This window comes from Nycticebus coucang, chromosome 22 (assembly GCF_027406575.1).
Source record: "Nycticebus coucang isolate mNycCou1 chromosome 22, mNycCou1.pri, whole genome shotgun sequence".
Classification (NCBI taxonomy): Eukaryota; Metazoa; Chordata; class Mammalia; order Primates; family Lorisidae; genus Nycticebus; species Nycticebus coucang.
This window is the reverse complement of record NC_069801.1, coordinates 29,035,047-29,060,737: the sequence shown is the minus strand read 5'-3', so window position 1 is coordinate 29,060,737 and position 25,691 is coordinate 29,035,047. Positions and strand designations below refer to the sequence as shown.

Below are 25,691 nucleotides of genomic sequence, written 5' to 3'. Positions count from 1 at the left end.
TGGACTATAGTTATGTTGTGCCATTTGTATGAGTATGTAAGTGGTTATATATTGAATTCATAGTAGTATTGAGTACATTGGATACTTTTTTTTATCTTTCTTGAGATACTTTACTAAGAAGAATATGTTCCAGCTCCATCCAGGTAAACATAAAAGATGTGAAGTCTCCATCTTTTTTATGGCTGCATAGTATTCCATGGTGTACATATACCACAATTTGTTAATCCTTTCATGGGTTGATGGGCACTTGGGCTGTTTCCATGTCTTGTCTATTATGAATTGGGCTGCAGTAAACATTCTGGCACAAATGTCTTTGTTGTAAAATAATTTTTGATCATCTGGGTATACACCTAGTAGAGGAATTGCGGGATTAAATGGTAGGTCTACTTTTAGTTCCTTGAGTGTTCTCCACACTCCTTTCCAAAAAGGTTGTATTAGCTTGCATTCCCACCAGCAGTGTAGAAACGGTCCCTTATCTCCCCATTCACGCCAACATCTGTGGTTTTGGGATTTTGTGATATGGGCTAATCTTACTGGAGTTAGATGATATCTCAAAGTGGTTTTGATTTGCATTTCTCTGATGATTAAGGATGATGAGCATTTTTTCACGTTTGTAGGCCGTGTGCCTGTCTTCATCAGAGAAGTTTCTGTTCAAGTCTCTTGCCCACATAGAAATGGGGTTATTTTATTTTATTCTTATTGATTAGGTTGAGTTCTCTGTAGATTCTAGTTATCAGACCTTTGTCAGAAGCATAACTTGCAAAAATCTTCTCCCATTCTGAAGGTTGTCTGTTTGCGTTACTTGCAGTGCTCTTGGCTGCGCAAAAGCTTTTTAATTTGATCAGATCCCAGTAATGGATTTTTCGTGTTGCTTCGATTGCCCAGGGGGTCCTCCTCATAAAATATTCTCCCAGGCCAATTTCTTCAAGTGTTTTCTCTGTTCTCTCTTCTAGTATTTTTATAGTTTCATGTCTTAAGTTTAAGTATTTTATCCAGTAAGAATCAATTTTTGTTAATGGTGAAAGGTGGGGGTCTAGTTTCAGTCTTCTACAGGTTGCCAGCCAGTTCGCCTAGCACCATTTGTTAAATAGGGAGTCACTGAATATTTTTGATAGGCCTTTGAAGATCAAATGACGATAAGTAGCTGGGTTCATCTCTTGGTTCTCTATTCTGTTCCATAAATCTACCGCTCTGTTTTTGTGCCAGTACCATGCTGTTTTGATCACTATAGATTTATAGTGTAGCCTGAAGTCTGGTAATGTGACACCTGATTTGTTCTTATTTCTGAGTAATGTATTTGCTATTCGAGGTTTTTTCTGATCCCGTATAAAATGAAGTACTATTTTTTCAATAGAACTTTTCAAGTTCTTTAAAGTATGACAGTGGTGCTGTAATAGGGATTGCATTAAATCTGTAGATTGCTTTCAGTAGTATGGACATTTTAACAAAATGTTGATTCTTCCCAACCGGCTGTTTTCTTATTGCAGTTGTCATTGTTGTTTAGCCGGCTCAGTCGGGGCTCAAACCCTCCAGCCTCCGTGCATGTGGCTGGCGCCGCAACCACTGTGCTAAGGGCACCGAGTCTCTATTTTGCCACAACCACTGTGCTAAGGGCACCGAGTCTCTATTTTGCTGCAACCACTGTGCTAAGGGCACCGAGTCTCTATTTTACCTCTTTGTTGGCTTATTAGTTGTTATAGCCAAGATAATGGCCACTAAGTATGTAAATGCCCTCATCTCAGAGAACTGTGAATATGTTTTGTTACTTGGAAAAGAGCAATTAAGGTTGAAGATGGAATAAAGTCTGCTAATCAGCTGACCCTAAAATAGGAATATTTTATCTTTTATTATCCTGCATTATCTAGGTAGGCCCAATGTAAACACAAAGGTCTTTTAAAGTAGAAGATATAACTGTGGAAGGGAAACCTAGAGAAATGTAATACTGCCTGCTTTGCAGATAGGGGTGAGGGACCATGAGCCAAGGAAGTGGGTGGAAAAGACAAGAAAATGGATTCTTTCCCTAAAGCCTTCAGGAAAGAATATAGCCCTATCAAACCCTTGATTTTAGGTCAGTGAGATCTTTGTGGGATTCCTATGCTTCAGAAGCGTTAAGATAATAAATTTGTATCGTTTAAGTCATTACATTTGTAATAATTTGTTATAGTAGTGATCAAAAATTTAAAGCATACTTCTTTGTTCTGTAGTTTTAGTGGTTACTATAGAGTTCATAATATACATCTTTCGCTTATCAGAATTACCTTAAGGTATATTTATTTCACCTTTGTTTTTGAAAAATATTTTCACCTTTTAAATAAATCTAAGTTGACAGTGTTTTGTTTCGTTTTGTTTTTTTCCTTTTAGTACTTTAAAGATACTGTACTGATGGTCAGGCGCCATGGCTCATGCCTATAATCCTAGAACTCTGGGAGGCCGAGATGGGTGGATTGCCTGAGCTCAGGTTCAAGGCCAGCCTGAGCAAGAGTGAGACTGCTTCTCTAAAAATAGCTGGGTGTTGTGGCAGGCTCCTGTAGTCCCAGCTACTTAGGAGGCTGAGGCAAGAGAATCACTTGAGCCCAAGAGTTTGAGGTTGCTGTGAGCTATGACAGCACGGTACTCTACTGAGGGCAACATAGTGAGACTCTGTCTCAAAAAAAAGAAAAAGAAATTATACCAATGACTTCTAGCTTGCATTATTTCAGTAGAGAAATCTGTAATTTTTATCTTTGTCCCTCTATTTACAATGTCTTTTTTTCTCCACCTGCTTATAAGATTTCCTTTGTAATTTCATTAAGTTGTTCTTTGGTATAATTCCGTGTGCTTAGGGTTTGTTGAACTTCCCTAATCTAGATTAGAATGTGAATTTATAGTTTTCATCAAATTTGGAAAATTACTGTTATTTCTTCCAGTGTTTTTCTTCCCCCTCCCTTTGAGAACTGTAGCTACAAGCATATTTGGCCACTTGAATTTGTTTTGTGGTTTGCTGATGTTCTGTTTATTTATTTTCAGTCATTTTTCCCAGTACATGAAAGTTAAGTAATATAAGTAGTACTTAGGCAGGTATTTCTTTTTTTTTTTTTTTTATTGTTGGGGATTCATTGAGGGTACAATAAGCCAGGTTACACTGATTGCAATTGTTAGGTAAAGTCCCTCTTGCAATCATGTCTTGCCCCCATAAAGTGTGACACACACCAAGGCCCCACCCCCCTCCCTCCTTCCCTCTTTCTGTCCCCCCCCATAACCATAATTGTCATTAATTGTCCTCATATCAAAATTGAGTACATAGGATTCATGCTTCTCCATTCTTGTGATGCTTTACTAAGAATAATGTCTTCCACTTCCATCCAGGTTAATACGCAGGATGTAAAGTCTCCATTTTTTTTAATGGCTGAATAGTATTCCATGGTATACATATACCACAGCTTGTTAATCCATTCCTGGGTTGGTGGGCATTTAGGCTGTTTCCACATTTTGGCGATTGTAAATTGAGCTGCAATAAACAGTCTAGTACAAGTGTCCTTATGATAAAAGGATTTTTTTCCTTCTGGGTAGATGCCCAGTAATGGGATTGCAGGATCAAATGGGAGGTCTAGCTTGAGTGCTTTGAGGTTTCTCCATACTTCCTTCCAGAAAGGTTGTATTAGTTTGCAGTCCCACCAGCAGTGTAAAAGTGTTCCCTTCTCTCCACATCCACGCCAGCATCTGCAGTTTTGAGATTTTGTGATGTGGGCCATTCTCACTGGGGTTAGATGATATCTCAGGGTTGTTTTGATTTGCATTTCTCTAATATATAGAGATGATGAACATTTTTTCATGTGCTTGTTAGCCATTCGTCTGTCATCTTTAGAGAAAGTTCTATTCATGTCTCTTGCCCATTGATATATGGGATTGTTGGCTTTTTTCATGTGGATTAATTTGAGTTCTCTATAGATCCTAGTTATCAAGCTTTTGTCTGATTGAAAATATGCAAATATCCTTTCCCATTGTGTAGGTTGTCTCTTTGCTTTGGTTATTGTCTCCTTAGCTGTACAGAAGCTTTTCAGTTTAATGAAGTCCCATTTGTTTATTTTTGTTGTTGTTGCAATTGCCATGGCAGTCTTCTTCATGAAGTCTTTCCCCAGGCCAATATCTTCCAGTGTTTTTCCTATGCTTTCTTGGAGGATTTTTATTGTTTCATGACTTAAATTTAAGTCCTTTATCCATCTTGAATCAATTTTTGTGAGTGGGGAAAGGTGTGGGTCCAGTTTCAGTCTTTTACATATAGACATCCAGTTCTCCCAACACCATTTATTGAATAGGGAGTCTTTCCCCCAAGGTTTGTTCTTGTTTGGTTTATCAAAGATTAGGTGGTTGTAAAATGTTAGTTTCATTTCTTGGTTTTCAATTCGATTCCAAGTGTCTATGTCTCTGTTTTTGTGCCAGTACCATGCTGTCTTGAGCACTATGGCTTTGTAGTACAGACTAAAATCTGGTATGCTGATGCCCCCAGCTTTATTTTTGTTACAGAGACAAAAATAAAGCCTTAGCTGTACGGGGTTTTTTCCGGTTCCATACAAAACGCTGAATCATTTTTTCCAAATCTTGAAAGTACGATGTTGGTATTTTGATAGGAATGGCATTGAATAGGTAGATTGCTTTGGGAAGTATAGACATTTTAACAATGTTGATTCTTCCCGTCCATGAGCATGGTATGTTCTTCCATTTGTTAATATCCTCTGTTATTTCCTTTCTGAGGATTTCATAGTTTTATTTATAGAGGTCCTTCACCTCCTTTGTTAGGTATATTCCTAGGTATTTCATTTTCTTTGAAACTATGGTGAAGGGAGTTGTGTCCTTAATTAGTTTCTCATCTTGACTGTTATTGGTGTATACAAAGGCTACTGACTTGTGGACATTGATTTTATATCCTGAAACATTACTGTATTTTTTGATGACTTCTAAGAGTCTTGTGGTTGAGTCTTTGGGGTCTCTAAGTATAAGATCATGTCGTCAGCAAAGAGGAGAGTTTGACCTCCTCTGCTCCCATTTGGATTCCCTTTATTTCCTTGTCTTGCCTAATTGTATTGGCTAGAACTTCCAGCACCATGTTGAATAGTAAAGGTGATAGAGGACAACCTTGTCTGGTTCCAGTTCTAAGAGGAAAAGCTTTGAGTTTTACTCCATTCAGTAAAATAATGGCTGTGGGTTTGTCATAGATAGCTTCAATCAGTTTTAGAAATGTGCCACCTATGCCTATATTCTTCAGTGTTCTAATTAGAAAAGGATGCTGGATTTTATCAAATGCTTTTTCTGCATCTATTGAGAGGATCATGTGATCTTTATTTTTGCCTCTGTTAATATGGTGGATAACCAGCCTTGCATCCCTGGGATGAAGCCTACTTGATCATGATGAATGACTTTTTTTTTGGTTTTTGGCCGGGGCTAGGTTTGAACCCACCACCTCCGGCATATGGGACCGGCGCCCTACTCCTTGAGCCACAGGCGCCGCCCTTATGAATGACTTTTTTGATGATAAGCTGTAATCTATTGGCTAGGATTTTGTTGAGAATTTTTGCATCTATATTCATAAGTGAGATTGGTCTGAAATTCTCCTTTTTGTTTGGGTGTTTTCCTGGTTTTGGTATCAGGTTGATGTTTGCTTCATAGAATGTGTTGGGGAAGATTCCTTCTTCCTCAATTTTTTGGAATAATTTCTGCAGTACAGAAATAAGCTCTTCCTTGAAGGTTTGATAGAATTCTGGAGTGAAGCCATCTGGACCAGGGCATTTTTTGGTTGGAAGCTTTTTTATTGTTTCTTTGATCTCAGTGCTTGAAATTGGTCTGTTCAGGAGCTCTATTTCTTCCTGGCTGAGTCTAGGGAGAGGGTGTGATTCCAAATATTGATCCATTTCTTTCACATTGTCAAATTTCTGGGCATAGAGTTTCTGGTAGTATTCAGAGATGATCTCTTGTATCTCTGTGGGATCAGTTGTTATTTCCCCTTTATCATTTCTGATTGAGGTTACTAGAGATTTTACTTTTCTATTCCTCGTTAGTCTGGCCAATGGTTTATCTATTTTATTTATTTTTTCAAAAAACCAACTCCTTGTTTCATTAATTTTCTGAATGATTCTTTTGTTTTCAATTTCATTGATCTCTGATTTGATTTTGGATATTTCTTTTCTTCTACTGAGTTTAGGCTTAGATTGTTCTTCTTTTTCCAATTCCATAAGATCTCTTGTGAGATTGTTGATGTGCTCTCTTTCTGTTTTTCGAATGTAGGCATCTAAAGAGGTGAATTTTCCTCTCAGAACTGCTTTTGCAGTATCCCACAGGTTTTGGTAGCTTGTGTCTTCATTGTATTTATGCTCAAGGAAGTTAATGATTTCCTGTTTTATTTCTTCCTGCACCCATCTGTTATTCAACAGAAGATTGTTTAATTTCCATGCCTTTGGGTGGGGTCAAGCATTTTTGTTAGAGTTGAGTTCCACCTTTAGTGCCTTATGGTCTGAGAAGATACAAGGTAAAATTTCAATTTTTTTGATTCTGTTGATATTTGTTTTGTGTCCCAGGATATGATCAATTTTGGAGAATGTTCCATGGGGTGATGAGAAGAATGTATATTCTTTATCTTTGGGATGGAGTGTTCTATATGCGTCTATCAAGCACAGTTGTTCTAGGGTCTCATTTAAATCTCTTATATCTTTGTTTAATTTCTGTTTAGAGGATCTGTCCAGCTCTGTAAGAGGAGTGTTAAAGACCCCTGTTATTATGGTATTATCAGATATCATATTGCTCAGACTAAGTAAGGTCTGTTTCAAGAATCTGGGAGCATTTAAATTGGGTGCATAGATATTTAGAATTGAAATGTCTTCTTGTTGTATTTTTCCCTTGACCAATGTAAAGTGACCATCTTTGTCTTTTTTGACTTTAGTTGCTTTAAATCCACATGTATCTGAAAATAAGATTGCAACTCCTCTTTTCTTCTGAATTCCATTTGCCTGAAAAATTGTCTTCCAACCCTTGACTCGGAGCTTTAATTTGTCTTTTGAAGCCAGGTGTGTTTCTTGCAGACAGCAAATGGATGGCTTGTGTTTTTTAATCCAGTCAGCCAATCTATGTCTCTTCAGTGGGGAATTCAAGCCATTAACCTTTATTGAGATAATTGATAAGTGTGGTAGTATTCTATTCATCTTATTTTGTGAGAGTCCATTGCTTAGTTTTATCTTTTGCATCAGTGTGGAGGTTAGGTTCTGTCCTTTAATTTCTGAGTTCTTACTTTGCTGCTGATCCATTGTGGTGGTCAGTGTGCAGAACAGGTTGAAGTATTTCCTGTAGAGCCGGTCTTGTTGTGGCGAATTTCCTCAATGTTTGTATATCCGTAAATGATTTGATTTCTCCATCAATTTTTAAGCTTAGCTTAGCAGGGTACAGAATTCTGGGCTGGAAATTGTTCTGTTTAAGTAGATTAAAGGTAGATGACCATTGTCTTCTTGCTTGGAAAGTTTCATTAGAGAAGTCTGCGGTCACTCTGATGGCTTTGCCCCTGTAGGTCAACTGGCGCTTACTCCTGGCAGCTTGCAGAATCTTTTCTTTTGTCTTGACTTTGGACAGGTTCATCACAATGTGTCTTGGAGAAGCTCGGTTAGAGTTGAGGCGACCTGGGGTCCGATATCCCTCTGAAAGCAGTGTGTCAGAATCTTTGGTGATATTTGGGAAATTTTCTTTTATAGTATTCTCTAGTATGGCTTCCATTCCTCTGGGGCATTCTTGTTCCCCTTCTGGAATTCCTATAACTCGTATGTTGGAACGCTTCATAAAGTCCCATAATTCTGACAGTGAACGTTCTGCTTTCTCTCTCTTCTTTTCTGCCTCTTTTACTATCTGAGTTATCTCAAGAACTTTGTCTTCTACCTCTGAAATTCTTTCTTCTGCATGGTCTAACCTGTTGCTGATACTTTCCATTGCATCTTTAAGTTCCCTAATTGACTGTTTCAGTTCCTTCAGCTCTGCTATATCCTTTTTATATTCTTCATATCATTCATCTCTTATTTGATTCTGTTTTTGAATTTCCTTTTGGTTATTTTCCACTTTATTAGCAGTTTCCTTCATTGTTTCCATCATTTCTTTCATTGTTTTCAACATGTGTATTCTATATTCCCTTTCTGTCATTCCTAACATTTCTGTATAGGTGGAATCCTCTGCAGTAGCTACCTCATGGTCCCTTGGCGGGGTTGTTCTGGACTGGTTCTTCATGTTGCCTGGAGTTTTCTGCTGATTCTTCCTCATGAGTGATTTCTTTTATCTGTTTCCTTGCCCTAATTTTCCTTTCACTTCCTCTTGCTCTTTAAGTTCTCGTGCCTGTGGAAGTTGCAGGCAGGTTTAGACGGATTGAACACACGCGACCACTTGCTGGTTTTCCACTGTTTTAGTCCTCCTCTTGGGGTCCAGAAGTCTCTCGCTGACTCCCTGTATCCTCTCAGGGGTGATGATAGGCAGATCCCACCAGCCAGAGATGCCTGGAGTCCTATCTCCCCAGACTCACGGTGCCCAGATGCAAGGAAGCTGTTACTCGGCTGCCATCTTGCTCCACCTCCCTTTCTTTTTTTTTTTTTTTGAGACAGAGTCTCACTTTGTCACCCTCAGTAGAGTGCTTTGGCATCATAGCTCACAGCCACCTCAAATTCTTGGGCTCAAGCAATTCTCTTGCCTCAGCCTCAGTCTCAGTAGCTGGGACTACAGGCTCCTACCACAATGCCCGGCTTTTTAGACATGAGGTTTCGCTCTAGCTGAGGCTGGTCTCAAACTCCTGACCTCAGACAATCTACCTCGGCTTCCCACGTACTAGGATTACAGGTGTGAGCCACCGCACCCAGCTGACAAGTGTTTCATTTTGAAGAATTTCTATTGAAAATCCTCAAGGCTACTAATCGTTTCAACTTCATCATCTAATCTGCCATCAAATTCCTGCATGAGTTTTTTTTATCTCCTATATCTCATACATATTTGTGTTCAGAAGTTCGATTTGAATATTTTTAATGTCTTTTGTGTCTCTACTAATGTTCAGTTTTTCTATAACTTCCTGAACATATGGAATGTAATCATAATAATTATTTTATCCTTGTCTGCCAGTTCTATCATCTTTGTTATTTCAGGATCCTTCTTAATTGATATTTTTCTTTATTATATATTTATTATCCTGCTTCCTGTTCAGTTATTTTTGATTGGGTTAAAGACATTGTAAATTTTACCAAGTAAGATGCTAGATACTTTTTGTATCACTGTGGGTATTCTTGTGTTTTATTCTGAAATGTGGTTCAATTATTTGAAAAAGGTCTGATTCTTTTTTTTTATTAAGTCATTTGTACATAGATCATAAATACATTTATATGGGACTCGATGTGTTGATTATTTGTACAAATTGGAGTGCTTACATCCTACTAATCAACATAGCTTTTACCTCATTTACCCAATTACAGCATTAAGACATTTGTGTTCTACACCTGATAGATCCAACTTATACTTGCATTGTGCTCCATAGGTGTGGTCCCCCTACTAACCCTCCCTCTATCAACCAACCCCCTTCCCCTCCCCTCTCCCTCCCCTTCCCTCCTTCATCCTAGGCTACAGTTGTGTTTCATTCTTTTTTTTTTTTTTTTTTTTTTTTGTGGAGTCAGAGTCTCACTTTATGGCCCTTGGTAGAGTTCCGTGGCATCACACAGCTCACAGCAACCTCCAGCTCTTGGGCTTAAGCGATTCTCTTGCCTCAGCCTCCCGAGTAGCTGGGACTACAGGCGCCCGCCACAGCACCCGGCTATTTTTTGGTTGCAGTTTGGCCGGGGCTGGGTTTGAACCCGCCACCCTCGGCATATGGGGCCGGCGCCCTACTCACTGAGCCACAGGCGCCGCCCGTGTTTCATTCTTCATATGCAAGTGTGAGTGATTCTAAATTGGTTTCACAGTAGTACTGAGTACATTGGATGTATTTTTTCCATTCCCGAGATACTTTGCTAAGAAGAATATTTTCCAGCTCCATCCATGTAAACATAAAAGAGGTAAAGTCTCCATTATTTTTAATGCTGCACAATATTCCATGGTATACATATATCACAATTTATTAATCCATTCATGGGTCGATGGGCACTTGGACTTCTTCCATGACTTGGCAATTATGAATTGAGCTGCAGTGTACAATCTGGTGCAAATACCTTTATTGCCAAATGATTTTTGGTCCTTTGGATATACACCTAGAAGAGGAATTACAGGATCAAATGGCCTACTCTGAGATACCATCTAACTCTAGTAAGAGTAGCCAACAGTCTGATTTTTTTGAGTCTTGCTTCAAAGCTTTGTCATGTGACCCTCGAGCTGCATTTAGTCTAGGGTTACTTCTTCCACACTGCTGAGGGAAGACTTTTATTAGTAGTTTAACTAATGCCTTGTGAATTTTGAAGAATAAGTATTATTCTTAGCCCATGTGAAATTGAGTACCATTCCCTATAATTCTTTTGGGAAGTTCTTTCCCTGGCTTTGGGTTATGTTTTTTATTTATTTTATTTTATTTTTTGAGACAGAGCCTCAAGCTATCGCCCTGGGTAGAGTGCTGTAGCATCACAGCTCACAACAACCTCCAGCTCCTGGGCTCAAGTGATTCTCCTGCCTCCACCTCCCAAGTAGCTGGGACTACAGGCGCCTGCCACAACGTCCGGCTATTTTTGGTTGCAGCCGTCCTTGTTTGGCAGGTCTGGGATGGATTCAAACCCGCCAGCTCAGGTGTATGTAGCTGGCGCCTTAGTCACTTGAGCCACAGGCGCCGAGTCTGGGTTATTTTTTCATGTATAGGAAATGATCTGTACTCAGTTGAATACTTGAGTGGCCCTTCTTCCTATTTCCAGAGCTCTGTCTCTGGTAGCTGTCTTCTTTCCCAGACTCCCAGATACACCTCTTTAACTCAGAAACGGACTGCTGGCCTCTGCTTGTATTTCCCCTTCCTATTTCTTTCTTTTTTTTTTTTAATTGTGGCAAAATATAAAATTTGCCATCTTTTTAAAAATTTTTTTTTATTAATATTAAATCATAGCTGTGTACATTAATGTGATCATGGGGCACCATACACTGGTTTTATAAACAGTTTGACACATTTTCTTTTTTTTTGTAGAGACAGAGTCTCACTTTATGGCCCTTGGTAGAGTGCTGTGGCGTCACACAGCTCACAGCAACCTCCAACTCCTGGGCTTAAGCGATTCTCTTGCCTCAGCCTCCCGAGTAGCTGGGACTACAGGCGCCCACAACAACGCCCGGCTATTTTTTGTTGTTGTTGTTGCAGTTTGGCCAGGGCTGGGTTTGAACTCGCCACCCTCAGTGTATGGGGCCGGCACCCTGCTCACTGAGCCACAGGCGCCGCCTAGTTTGACACATTTTCATCACACTAGCATAGCCTCCTTAACATAGCCTCCCTGGCATTTTCTTAGTTATTGTGTTAAGACATTTATATTCTCCACCTTCCTGTTTCCTGTGTTATGGCCTAGAAACATTCTTTAGACAGCAAGCTGGGACAATCACAGGACTCACCTTACTTGTCTTTCATCTTTTTTTTTTTGGCCGGGGCTGGGTTTGAACCCGCCACCTCCGGCATATGGGACCGGCGCCCTACCCGCTGAGCCACAGGCGCCGCCCATCTTTCATCTTTTTTAATTGCTGTTTTTCATTGTTTTGAATGATATTGCTGGCTTTAGAAAATTGTTTTAGGTGGGAGAATAAATCTTATCCCTATTTTCTACCTTGACTAGAAGTGGAAGTTCACCATGTTTTTTGTCCTTTTTTTTTTTTTTTTTAAACCTTTTAGCATTCACTTGCTTAACCACTACTTAAACTACTTACTCTTCAAGACTTGGTTTTACTTCTTTTAGGAAGGTTTCTCTGATATTCACTTCCCCAAATTGGGCCTATATGCTATCCTAAATATTTCTACAATACTGACTCTATCATTATATTTTTATTGGAGAGCATGATGCGTATTGTTCAAACTCAATACATCCAAATATGTCCTTGATCTTATCTCTTTGTATCTTTAGTTGCTATTCCATTGCTCTCTCTGCCTTTTTATCTAGAAATATCAAGCATAGTCTATACTTGCTTTCTTTTCTTTATCCACTTGTATTTAATCCTTAATCCTGTGGGAGTTGGTTTCCAGCAAAGCCACTCTTGCGGATTTACCAGTAACTTCCTAGTTGCCAGTTGCGGAGTTTTTTCAGTCTTTGTTTGATCGGGCCTTTCTGCATTATTTCATATTGGTTGCAGTTTTCTCTTTTATCTTGTTACAGCATACTTCCCTAATTCTTTCTTTCTTTTTTTTTTTTTTTTTGCAGTTTTTTGGCTGGGGCTGGGTTTGAACCTGCCACCTCCGGTATATGGGGCCAGCGCCCTACTGCTTTGAGCACAGGCGCCACCCCCATACTTCCCTAATTCTGACCATACCTTGTTAGTCAGTTTTGTTGTTCATTTCATCTGCTCACATCTTAAGCCTTGGTATTCCCAAATGTTCTGTTACTGAATTTCTAGTTCCTTTATTTCCATGCTCTTCTTGTAGTTCATCCACTACATGGCTTCAGCTACTGTCTTTGAGGCTTGATTCCAAGTCTTAGTCCCTACTTGACTTTCCCCGAGGTACTTTAGATTGAGTATGTCTAAAACAAAACTTGCCTGTAATTTCCTTAATGTTGGTCTTCTATAGTCTATCTTAGTTTTTGACACTACAATAGTCAGTCCCTCACTCAAGACTAGAAGCATGGGTGTCATCTCAGACTCTTTTCCCCAAATCCCGGATCTATTTCGGCTTCACAAATATTAGAGCCTTAATATTTTAGAATTGTTCCCACAGGGGGAATTTCTAGTAGTGATGGCAGAGTAAAGTGGTCTTCTGAACCTTTCCACAGGTAATTATTATAAAATCTGTAAAATATTTAAAAAATGTATTTAAAGAACTGGAAAGGATCCAAAAGCAGACAGAAACTAGAGGAGAGTTTACTTTTGAAAAAATAGCAGCTAGAAGTGATAAGAATTGTGAATGTGTAGCTCTTCAAAATTTTTCCCTGAGGGTATTTGGCAACTCCCACAGTAGAGGAAAGTAGCAGTGGAAACCCCAGCCTTACTTTCTTACAGTGGCAAAGAAAGGATTTGTGATAGAAAAAGTATCTGAAAACTTAGCAGAAGGCCTAAAATTCTGCTAAAATACCTGGCAGAACCTCTAATCTATGGCTGCCTGGGAAGACTCCAAGAAGTTTGGTGAGAAGGCAGAGATCAGAGAGGCAGATAGAATTTACACAAAGTGTTAACCACTGTGATAAAAATGTGTCAAATGGTTTATGAAGTGAGTGTATGATGCCCCATAATCATATCATTGTATACAGTTATGATTTAATAAAAAAATTAAAAAAAAAAAAAAAGAATTTACACAAAGTGAGCTGTGTTGGTTTGCTTCCTTTTTTTTCTGAGACAGTTTCATTTGTCACCCTGGGTAGAGTGCTGTGGTATCCCAGCTCACAGCAACCTCAAACTCTCAAACTCTTGGGCTTAAGCAATTCTCTTGCCTCAGCCTCCCAAGTAGCTAATACTATAGGTGGCCACCGTAACACCTGGCTTTTTGTTTTGTTTTTTTTTTTTGCCATTGTTGTTTTTCAACAGGCCCCAGGCAGGTTTGAACCCACCCTCTTCAGTGTATGTGGCTAGCGCCCTACCCACTGAGCGACGGGCACTGCCCTGGTTTGCTGCTTTTTAAAGAACTGAGTGCATTCTCCGACCATGGAGAACTAGCTGACAGAAATCTGAGTCTTAAGGACCTGAGGTGTCATAGCACAGAATCTAAGGCTAAAAAATTACGGAGGAGCCGGGCGCGGTGGCTCACGCCTGTAATCCCAGCACTGTGGGAGGCTGAGCAGGGAGAATCGCTTGAGCTCAGGAGTTTGAGACTTGCCTGAGCGACAGTGAGACCCCAACTCATGAAAAAAAATGGGGCGGCGCCTGTGGCTCAAGGAGTTGGGCGCTGGTCCCATATGCCGGAGGTGGCGGGTTCAAACCCAGCCCCGGCCAAAAATCACACACACACAAAAGAAAAAAAAATGGAAAAACCCAGCCGGGTGCCACAGCAAGCGGCTTCCGGAGGCTGAGGCAGTGGGGTGCCCGCAGCCCGAGTCTGAGGTTGTGGTGAGCTACCACGCCCACTGCACTCTGCTCAGGGGCATAGGGTGGGACCCTGTCTCAACAACAACAACAAAAAAAATTACGGAGGAATCCCTGGAAGCACAGAAAACACTGTGAGCATAAGCCCTGACTGTGTGATATACTCTATGGCCCAAATCCTGGCCAATTATCAATTACACAGGCAGGCCTGCAGAGGATTGAGCTAAAAAAAAAGCAGCTGTAAGAATTATAAGATAGCAGTTATTGAACATTGCGGGTGGGGGGGGGAGGAGCATACAGTTTAAATCCAGGTGAGTTATTTCTTTAATAGGATCTCTCCCCAATAATTTCAAGGAAAACACAGCAGACTCCAGAGTCACTACCTGTATCAGATAGAGTGTCTAATATTCAACTAAAAATTACTAGACATGCAGAGGATAGGAAAGAGTAACCCATACTCAGGGGAAAAACGCAGTCCATAGAAACTGACTCCACGTTTACTCAGATGTTAGAGTTGGTAGTCAAAGACTTCAGAGTAGCTATTATATGTGTGGCCTTAGAATGAAAGTAAACTGATTTAAGTGAGTGAATGGATAAGGAATTTAAAAAATGGAAACAATATTAAAAATTAGAAAAGAGAAGAGGACAGCAAGAAGGATTGGTAATTTTCACGTTTAAACAAGTATAAAACTGGGTCAAAATTGTCAAAACCAATTGAGGGTACTAGAAATATAACAGAGGCAGAAACAAATTGAGATATATTCTTAAAAAGCTGGTTATGCTTTGAGTACGATGGAAGTCTGGGGTTGTCTTTTTGGGACATCTTCCATCTGTTCTTACCTCTATTACCTCAGCTCTGGTGACAAGAATTGCAGTTTTTACCAGTGAGTGGTGGAACATGAAAATTAACAACTTTTCTGCCAAAGGGGGTAGACTTGATCTGAGGCAGAGGGTGAAAACTCACAGCTTTGCCAACTAAAAGTGGCAAACTTTGTTAGGATTGAATGGAGAGAATCCACAGATTGGCTAGCCCAATGTTGCGATGCCTGTTGGAGTGAGTGGTGGACCTGCCAGGAATTTAATGGGAAGATTTTGAAAATAAGAGAGCTGTGGAAGGGCTAAAATAAACTCTACACATCCCTGGCTGACTAGCAAACTACCTGCAGGTGCAGGAGGGACCCTATGAAGCCTGATAAAAAGTAACAATTAAGGGAGACTTGAGGGCTAGCTGCAACTTTGAATGTAGTTATTAAGCAACACACAGATTGATTGGCAGAGGGCAAAGTTTAATGGGTGCAAGGTCTGTGAGCAGCCTCTGCCCAAGTCACTGGCTGATTACTCAGTTATGCAGCCACAGGAGTGATCCCTGGAAAGCCAGGCTGAAATAAAAATAGAAATAAAACACCGAGCAGAGGCCAGCACAGTGTCTCATGCCTGTAATCCTAGCACTCTGGGAAGCCAAGGCTATTGGATTGCTTGAGTTTGGGAGTTTGAGACCAGCCTGAGGAGGATGGAGACTCTGTCTCTACTAAAAATAGAAAAAAAAAAAAAATAGCCAGGCATCCTGGTGGGATTCTGTAGTTCCAGCTACTTGGGAGGCTGAGGCAAAGAGGATCATTTGAACTCAAGAATTTGAGGTTACTGTAAGCTATGATGACGCCACAGCATTCTACCTAGGTGACTGAGATAGATTCTGAGGAAAAAAAAAAAGAAAAGAGAAATGAGCACAGATACCATTGAGCAGAGTGGCACCATACTATGAGGAAGTCAGATTCTGCAGTTTAAGTACAGGGAACTTACTAAAAATTCTGATGCAACAGTGCATCTGAAATTAAAACAGAATCTAGAGTTACTACAATATATTATCTAAGATGTTCAATTTTCAACCAAATATAAGACTTGCAAGGAAAGAACCAGGAAGGTGTGACCCATGCTCAAGGAAAAAAAAGGAGTTAATAGAAATTAATTTGGAGGGGGCCCAGCTGTTAGATTTAGCAGGGACAGACTTGAAAGCAGCTTTTTAAAATATGCTTAAGAAATTAAAAGAAGGCTCAGCACCCATAGCACAGTGGTTACCATGCCAGCTACATACAATGAGGGTAGTGGGTTCGAATTTGGCCCAGGCCATCTAAACAACAATGACAACTGCAACAAAAAATAGCCTGGCGTTGTGGTGGGCGCATTTAGTCCCAGCTACTTGGAGGCTGAGGGACTTAAGCCCAAGAGTTAGAGGTTGCTGTGAGCTGCGACGCCATGGCACTCTCCCCGAGGGCAACATAGTGAGACTCTGTCTCAAAAAAAGAAAGAAAGAAATTAATGGAAACTACTTAAAGGTTTAAAGGAAAATGAGATGACAGTTACTCTAACCACTTTTATTTACTGTTGTAATGGAGGTTCTAGCCAATGTTATAATCCAAGAAAAGGAAATACAGGTTGGAAGTGAAGAAGCAAAACTGCCTTTATTCCCAGGTGATAGGATTATGTACCTAGAAAATTCCAAGGAATCTACATAAAAGCTACTGGAACTATTAAGTGAATTTAGGAAGATTACAAGATACAAGGTCAATACACAAAAATAATTTATGTTTAAATATTAGCTGTGAGTAATTGGGAATTGAAGTTTTATTTTTTATTTAATTTTTGTTTTAGAGACGAGGGTCTTACTCTAGGCTGGGCTTCAACTCTTAGGCGTAAGTGATCCTTCACCTCAGCCTCCCCATTAGCTGGGACTATAGGTTCAAGCCATTATACTACCTTGAAGTTTTTGTTTTTTTTTTGTAGAGACAGAGTTTCATTTTATGGCCCTTGGTAGAGTGCCATGGCATCATACAGCTCACAGCAACCTCCAACTCCTGGGCTTAAGCGATTCTCTTGCCTCAGCCTTCCGAGTAGCTGGGACTACAGGCGCCCGCCACAACGCCCGGCTATTTTTTGGTTGCAGTTCAGCCGGGGCCGGGTTTGAAACCACCACCCTCGGTATATGGGGCCGGTGCCTTACCAACTGAGCCACAGGCGCCGCCCACTACCTTGAAGTTTTAAAAAATATGTAATTCTGGCTGGGCACAGTGGCTCATGCCTATAATGCCAGCCCTTTGGGAGGTTCAGGTGGGAAGATTGCTGGAGTCTAGGAGTTGGAGGTTGCCGTGAGCTATAATGATGCCACTACATTCTACTGTGCAACAGAGCAAGACTCTGTCTCAAAAAAAAAAAAAAAAAAAAGTATACTATCCAAAAACATGAAATACTTAGGGATAAATTTAACAAGATATGTGCAAGAACTATACATATACATTGCTGGTAGAAACGCAAATGGTACAGCCATTTTGGGTAACAGTTCATAGTTTCTTATAAAGTTAAAGATAAACTTACATATAACTAGCAATTCTCCTAAGTATTTACCCAAGATAAATTAACACATATATATGGAAACATTTGTATTCAAATATTGATAGCAGTTTTATTTATAACAGCTGAGAACTGAAAACAACTTAAATTTCCATCAGTAGATGAATAGAAAACAAATTTTGGTGTATATCTACAATGGACTACTACTTAGTAATAAAAAAGAATGTACTAATATACACAGTACCATGAATGAGTCTCAGAAATATTATGTTGAGTGAAGGCAGCCAGAAACAAATCCAGAATGTGTATGATGCCTTTCATATGAAATACAAGAAAACCCAGTGTAATCTGTGACAGAAAACAAATCAGTAGTTACCTGAGCCTGAGGCAAGAATTTGTTACAGAGGGACATGAATGAACTTTGGGGGCTAATAGAAATACGTTCTCTCTTAATTGTGGTTGTGTGGGTGTATACACTTGTCAAAACATTAGGGCTGGGTATGGTGGCTCACACCTGTAATCCTTGCACTTTGGGAGGCCAAGGCAGGAGGATCACTTGAGCCCCAGGAGTTTGAGGCTATAGTGAGCTATGATGATGCCACTGCACTCTAGCTGGGGCAGGGCAACAGCACAAAGGTCTCTTTCTCCAAAAAAGAAAAAAAGTGTGTAGTGTATATTTTGTGAAATATACTTAAACTAATTTTATTTTTAAAAATTCACATCACAGGCAGGATGCAGTGGCTCATGCCTGTAATCCTAGCACTCTGGGAGGCCAAGTCGAATGGATTGCCTGAGCTTACAGGTTCCAGACCAGCCTGAGCCAGAGTGAGAGTTTGTCTCTAAAAATAGCTGGGTGTGGTGGCAGGTGCGTATAGTCCCAGCTACTTGGGAGGCTGAGGCAAGAGAATTGCTTGAGCCCAAGAGTTTGAGGTTGCTGTGAGCTATGATGCCATGGCACTCTACCCAGGGTGACATAGTAAGACTCTGTCTCAAAAAAAATAAAAAATCCACACCACCACCTTTGTTTTTGCCCCTCACCATTTTTCTTTTGGATGAATGCAGTACCCTCCTGAGTGGTATTCCTGCTCTTCAAACCAATACACTAAGAAGCAACCTGTACAGCAGAAACCTGACCTTGTCACTTCTCTGCATGTATCCCAAGCTGCTTGCCATTATCTAGTTCCTTAATAGCAAATAGTGCTTTCTTCCTCTGGTCCTTGCCTATATTTCCAGCTTGTCTTCCATTACTTCCTGCCTCTCATTTTGCTTGTGGCTCTCAGCTCCCGACACATATCGTGTTAATTCAGTCTCTCGTGCCTGCACTCATTCTCTCTCCTTAGCCTTTTGTCTAGTAAACAACTGTTTATCCTCTAAAACTCAGCTTAGGACTCTTCTCTTCCAGTCTTCTCCACACTCATCCCCTCTTCAAGAGAAAGAGGTTAAGTATCCTTAGATTGTTTTTTTTTTTTTGGTTCATCATAACTTTTACAGGTACAGTTATCATTTTGGTCTATTATGCTTTCATTTCTCCATCCCCCACTGTTGAGCCCAGTGATTAGTTTTACATGTATTTATATTTTGGATCCACAAGGCCTGATTCTCATAATTGGTGCTTGCTAAGAATTTGTAGAAAGATTGAATATAAATGTTAAATAAGAAAAAAAGATGAAAGTATACATAGTATGGTTATGACTATTTTGTTTTAAATAAAACTCTTCGTACAGAAAAAAACTGAGAATGTTTATATCAACATTTTTAACACTCTTTGGGTAGTGAGATTAATATTTTTGACATTTTTACATTTTTCAAGAAAACATTTAATGTGCTATTATTATTTCATGAGACACAACCTGACAAACTGTGTAACTTTTGCCTACTCAGATGAAGTTTTGCATTTCTTTAGGTCCACAAGGCAGGTAAAACTTCCAGTCTCTTAACCACAGAACTGACTACAGAGATGCCTGGTTGGCTAAAGAATGTTTCATTGCAACCTGAAATATTGGAGGATCCTGCTCCTACGCCCAGCACTCAGCAAGTAAAAAGTTCTGGGGAAATCCAGATTGCTACCTCTCTGCCAGTGGCTCCTTCTTACAGCTATTCTACTCCCACCCCCCCGGCCTCTTTTCACAGCACCCCAACACCACACCCAGGTGAGGCCCTTTGTTCCTGTCCTTGAAGACTGAATAGGAAAATGAAGTATCTGATCAAAATGTTCCCTTTTGGAGGAAAAAAGGGACTTGAATACTTCATGATAGAGAAAAAACAACCATGTCAGTACCTCTGTAATCATGGACTTGGGGGCTCTGGATCCCTTTCTTGACAGGCCTCCAGCCTATGGAAGTTTATGAGGTTCATTTTCCTAGAGCAAGATTCCACTGTGACTTCAAGGGACAAGATTCAATTAAGTAATGTTCAAGGAAATCAAAGAACAGAGGCCACTGGGAGGAAAGAATTGGATCCATGCACTTGTTTGCTTTCTGAAAGGCTAATTGTAGGTCAGATATTTATCTCTCCTTTTTATAACATTTTTATTATAAAGCCACTCATAGGAAAGAAATTTATACATAGAGTGTTGCCTTAACAAGGTGCCGTTCTTCGGCATTAAGAAGAAATGGTTAATCAGGGAAACTAATTTGATCTTTATCTCCTGAAAACGTCAAGAGGGTGAAGTAAAGTCAGTAGAAATGAATTTTTGCCAAGTTTTAATTTCCTAGGGTCTCCTGAGTGGTAACAGAACACGAAATTTTAGGGTTTCAAATCCTGAGGCACCAAAGTAATTTTTGTATTCAGGCAGAACGCCTGTAATTTTTGGTGTAATTGCGAAGGGCTTGGGTTGTTCTATACTGAATAGCCATTTTTTTTTTTTTTTTTTTTTTGGTCCATTATACTTTCTCTGAGTATTGTGGTTTCTTTTCTTTTTTCGTTTTTGAAAGTCACTTCAGAGAGTTCTCATTTCATCTCCTGGGGCATCCAAATGCTAAAGCTTCCATAAAGGATGGTTTCATTTCTTCTCAAGTACAGCGTTTCCCAGCCAGAGGCAGATAAAATATCAAGTTTCATATTTGTCTAGGAAGCCCATCTAACCTCCCAATCTTGAAATATGAGTGGACCAGCCTGTTTGCTTTAAGCTCTCCTAGTTTCAAGGTCTCATACCGAATGAACAATTATTGTCAGAGAAATAAGATTTATATAATCAGTGGTTCTCAATGGTCTACAAACGTTTTTGATTGTTATAACTGTGGTGGTGGATGTGCTATAGACATCTCGTGGGTGTAGGCCAAGGACACTGCTAACCCTCCTACAGTGCTCAAGACAGCTTCCCCTTCCCCAACAAAAAATTATCTCATTCAAAATGGCAATAGGGCTGAGGTTGAGAAATCCTGACATATATGAATTAGGCAGTGAATAGTATAAAGATGGTATATAGCTTTTTGCTGATTTGGGTATTCCAAAAATGCTAAAGTAGTTCAAGATTAGATCAGTTTGAACTGAAATGGTCTAGGAAGGTTTTTTGGAGAGGAGGCAGACTTTAAGCTAGAAAAGAAGTGTTATATTTAGAATAAAGAAAGGCAAACATCCCAACTGAAAGAATTAGCTTTAGCAAAGTCCTTGAGAGTAGACCATGGTTTCTGTGGAACATAGAGGGCAAATTAATAGAACTAGAGACAGAAGTGAGTAGGAAGGATGAGAGGTGAGATCAGACGATGGTGGTTCCTCTAATGCCAGGTTAGAAGTTTAGTCTTAATGGTGTGCAGTGGGGTGTTCTTAAATAGGAAAATAACATGGTGGGTGAGTATTTTGGAAAGATGAATGGTGTTCCGTGTTTTAGGAAGACCAGAGTGGATCAGACTGGGACAGCTAGCTCCTCCTCCTCCTAAGGGAGAGTCAAGTAAGATTCTTGAAATAATCTAAGTGTGAACCATGAATCTATGGTTGTAGCAACGGGAATGGAAAGACAAGCAGGTTTTGCTACCAATACTTGCCTTTCCTTCTAGATTCTTTATATGTATTTCATTACAAAATTATTTATCAGCATAGAAGTGATACTTGAAACAATTTGAACTCTGTGAAAAGCAGGATATAAAGAGTTTAGGGACAGACTATAGTTAAAATACAGTGGAGAAAAAGAGAGAACGGAGGAAAGGTAGAAAGGTAGAATGATATGGTGCTAAGCAGTGGGTGCCCCTGAGGTAAAGGATGAGGATTGAGACAGCTTTATCAGTACGTGTGCTAAGTAGCAGAACAGTGGTAACCTTGAAAGATCCTTTCCAATGGAAAGGTGGGGGCAGAATCCCATTTCAGAGGATGAGAGAGTAGAAAAATGATTAGTAAATGATGACAGGAGCTGAATATCATTCATGAAAGGAGTTTGATCATAAAGGAAGGAAAGAAATGGGACAGTCTGTATCTATTTCTTATCTGTGGTGTGTTTACTTTGTTTCCAGTTATAAAGGAACTGGTGGTGTCTGCTGGAGAGAGTGTCCAGATGACCCTGCCTAAGAATGCAGTTCAGTTAAATGCATTTGTTCTCCAAGAACCACATGAAGGTAAAAATCCCTTTATGTTTGTATAGAATTTTTTTTTTTTTTTTTTAAAGCAATGGGGTCCCAATTAGCTACGACTCCTGGTACACACTACTGTGCTTGGCTAGAATAACATTTCAGTTTATAATGATATCCACATACCTCAACTTATTTTTTCCTGGGAGGATAGGCTATAGCATGAGTGTATACAAATATTTATGTAATACCAGAGGCGATATAAGATAGGTTTTGAGAGCATAGCTTTGATGTCAAGCCTGGGTTACAATCCTAGCACAGCCAGTTACTGCTGAATGATTTTAAGTAATGACTTCTCTGAGTTTCATTTCTTTCTCTGTAAAATGGAGATAATAATTCCTGCCTCATAAAGTTACTTTATGGGGCAAAGTGAGATAGTGTACAGATCATCAGTTCCTTGCCTACCATGTAGCTGATGCTCATCAATGTAGAATTTATTCATTAGATTGTATTATATTTGTTTAAAGAGGAAGAAACTGGTCAGTGACTCACTCCTGCAACCCTAGCACTTCGAGATGCCAAGGTAGGAAGATTGCTTGAGGCCAGGAGTTTGAGATCAGCCTGAGCGATATAGTAAGACTCCAGCACTACAAAAATAGAAAAATTAGCCTGACATGCTGGTATATGCCTATAGTCCCAGCTACTCAAAAAAAAAAAAAAAAATTTTTTTTTTCCCTCATCTCTTCCCTCCCTTTCCTCTCTCTAGTTTAAAAAAAAAAAAAAAAACAAAAAAACCCTGTCTGCTATAGCCCACGTGTGGATTTCTCCCTAGTCAGGAATCTTACCCCACCTGCACTCCAGGTAGAATAAAAGCCACTTTAACTGCAAAAAAAAAAAAAGAACCAGGTGGCGCCTGTGGCTCATGGAGTGGGGCGCTGGACCCATATACCTGGGGTGACGGGTTCATGCCCAGCCCCGGCCAAAACTTAAAAAAAGGAAAAGAAAAGAAGAAGAAGAAACTTGAGACTCAGATTAATCTGTTTATTTTGGCTGAAGACCTAGCAAATAGCAGATGTGGGCCAACATGGTGGCTCACTCTTGCAGTTGCAGCACTGCGGGACACTGAAGCAGGAGGATTGCTTGAGGCCCAGAAGTTTAAGACCAGCCTAGGCAACACAGAATTTTTTATAAAAAAATTAAAAAATTAGCCAGACATAAATTAGCCAGCGATACACTGTAGTCCAGCTAGTTGGGAGGCTGAATTGAGAGGATCCCTTCAGCCGAGGAGTTTGAGGCTACAGTGAGCTGTGATTGAACCCTGCTGTCTAGTTTGGGTGACAGAGAACTTGTCTCAACAACCCCCCAAAAATACAAAAACAAAACAAAGCAAAAAAAGAAACAGATGTAGAACTTGAAGAGAAGTAAGACTACTGCTAATGTAGATTTATAACTTAAGAAAATGAAAGATAAGGGCCAGGCATGGTGACATGTGCCTATAATCCCAGCTGCCCAGTAGGCTGAGATGGAAAGATCAGTTGAGCCCAGGAGTTTGAGGCCAGAGCAATATAGTGAGACCTCGTCTCTTTTTAAAAAAAGATAAGTCCAATGTTAAATACAAAATTCAAACATATAGGGCGGCGCCTGTGGCTCAGTCAGTGGGGTGCTGGCCCCATGTACCGAGGGTGGCGGGTTCAAACCCAGCCCCGGCTGAACTGAAACCAAAAAATAGTGGGGCGTTGTGGCAGGCGCCTGTAGTCCCAGCTGCTCGGGAGGCTGAGGCAAGAGAATCGCTTAAGCCCAGGAGTTAGAGGTTGCTGTGAGCTGTGTGATGCCACAGCACTCTACCTGAGGGCCATAAAGTGAGACTCTGTCTCTACAAAAAAAAAAAAAAAAAATTCAAACATATAAAATATATAAATTGGGGGATGATTAATTCATTATTTCAATATATTTTGTAATATGAGCATTCCTTTTACTTAATCTTCTGGGTCTCAAGCAATCCTCCCTCATCAGCCTCCCACAGTGCTGCGATTATAGGAATGAGCCATGTTGGCCCACATCTGCTATTTACTAGGTCTTCGGCCAAAATAAACAGATTAATCTGAGTCTCAAGGTTGAGTAAATGTTAACATACTGGAGTTTGACTTATAAACACATAAATGTTCTCTTAAGACTGAATGACCCAAATGAAGCATATTCTGATGGAAGGTTTGGGTTGCTTAGGTTTATGTTACTCTTATTAAAAGGTTGTTCAAGTAGAATACCCTTTCCTATTCAGGGTATGGTTCATTTCAGGTACACATATTTCCAATTTCCAGTATTCTTAATTTGATTTAATACTAAATTCTATATTTATGTAAACAGTACTTTTCCAGAACCCAAATCACCTCTCTGTTTTTTTTTTTGAGACAGAATCTCACTTTGTCGCTGTCAGTAGAGTGCCATGGTGGCATAGTTCACAGTAACCTCAAACTCTTGGGCTCAAATGATCCTCTTACTTCATCCTCCTAAATAGCTGAGACTATAGGAACCTGCTACAATGCCTGGCTAGTTTTTTCGTAGACATAGGGTCTTGACCTCCAGAACTCAGGCAATCCACCCACCTCAGCCTCTCAGAGTGCTAGGATTATAGGCATGAGCCACCATGCCTGGCCTCCCCTCTCTGTTCTATATTTCTGCTTTCAAAGTGAGGTTCTCTTATCAATTCATTTCACCTTCCTCTAGAAAAGCTTTTTTCTTTTTTTTTGGTGGTAGATGATTGAGTTTGGTGGCCTTTGAAGATGGAGGTGAAAAAAGAACTGCCTTGGGCTGTGATTGCCTCCACTCCAGTGAAGATGTGCTTGGTCCTACTATATTTTCTTTCCTGACCCATATTTCTGTGTACATTTCTATGAGTTACTGTCACCATGCACATCAGTATTCTAAAACACATCTTTCCCCAAGTCCTCCAGCCCTTATCAGATCTAGGAGGTAGATGGTTACAAACTTTCAAAGGTTGGGGGCGAAGATCAGGACCAACTCTGCATGTTTTTCACCCCCACCTCCCCCACCTGTGGCAGCCCAGCAGAATCCTCTAGGGCAGTGGTTCTCGATCTTCCTAATGCTGTGGCCCTTTAATACAGTTCCTGTGGGTCGCAACCCACAGGTTGAGAACCAGTGCTTGAGGATTTGGAGGTTCCCTCTTAGAACCACTGCCCTGAATGCCTGCAGCCAGCATTGGGACAGACCTGTTCTCCACTAGATTTCTGTCCGGAGGCATAATTGCTTTGCTGTCCTAGGAATATGGTCCTTATTTTGAAATTTGTATTTGTTAGCCCAATTATAAAATTGCCAGTTCTTAAACTATTGTGAGTCTGTTTTCTTTGTGGAAGAAAATTTCTGACTATAATTAGAAGAAAGTTCCTTTTGCTTTCTGTACTGCTCTTCCCCTAACTTGTACCTACTCTTAGTCTACGTGTTTGTGAGAGCTGTCGCCAGGTACAGCTGGCTGGTTTGGGGGAAGGAAGGAAGATCTTTTGATTTTTCATTATTTTTTAATTTTTTGGAAACAGAAATGTAAAGAAGGAAGATCTTGTGTCCCAGGCTTACAAAATAAAATCTGGCCTTCAGATGAAGGATAACTTGGAATTAGGTACCATGTATTAACTTTAACATTTGAACTCATCAAATAAGAAGAAAAGACAGCTCTCTTCT

At 40.0% G+C, this 25,691-nt stretch overlaps 1 protein-coding gene across 5 annotated transcripts in view; it reads left to right on the top strand.

The window, feature by feature from the left end:
- The window catches only part of KIAA0319L (KIAA0319 like), a 133,013-nt gene that overhangs the window by 65,835 nt on the left and 41,487 nt on the right, over window positions 1-25,691 (top strand). For 4 of the 5 annotated variants that reach the window (XM_053576728.1, XM_053576726.1, XM_053576727.1 and 1 more), the window contains exons 4-5: window positions 19,403-19,649; window positions 21,945-22,046. In XM_053576728.1, the coding sequence (XP_053432703.1) occupies window positions 19,403-19,649; window positions 21,945-22,046 (349 nt within the window). Of the gene's footprint in view, window positions 1-19,402; window positions 19,650-19,778; window positions 19,995-21,944; window positions 22,047-25,691 lie in introns of those variants that run through there. The other variant, XM_053576730.1, reaches the window with a different exon arrangement.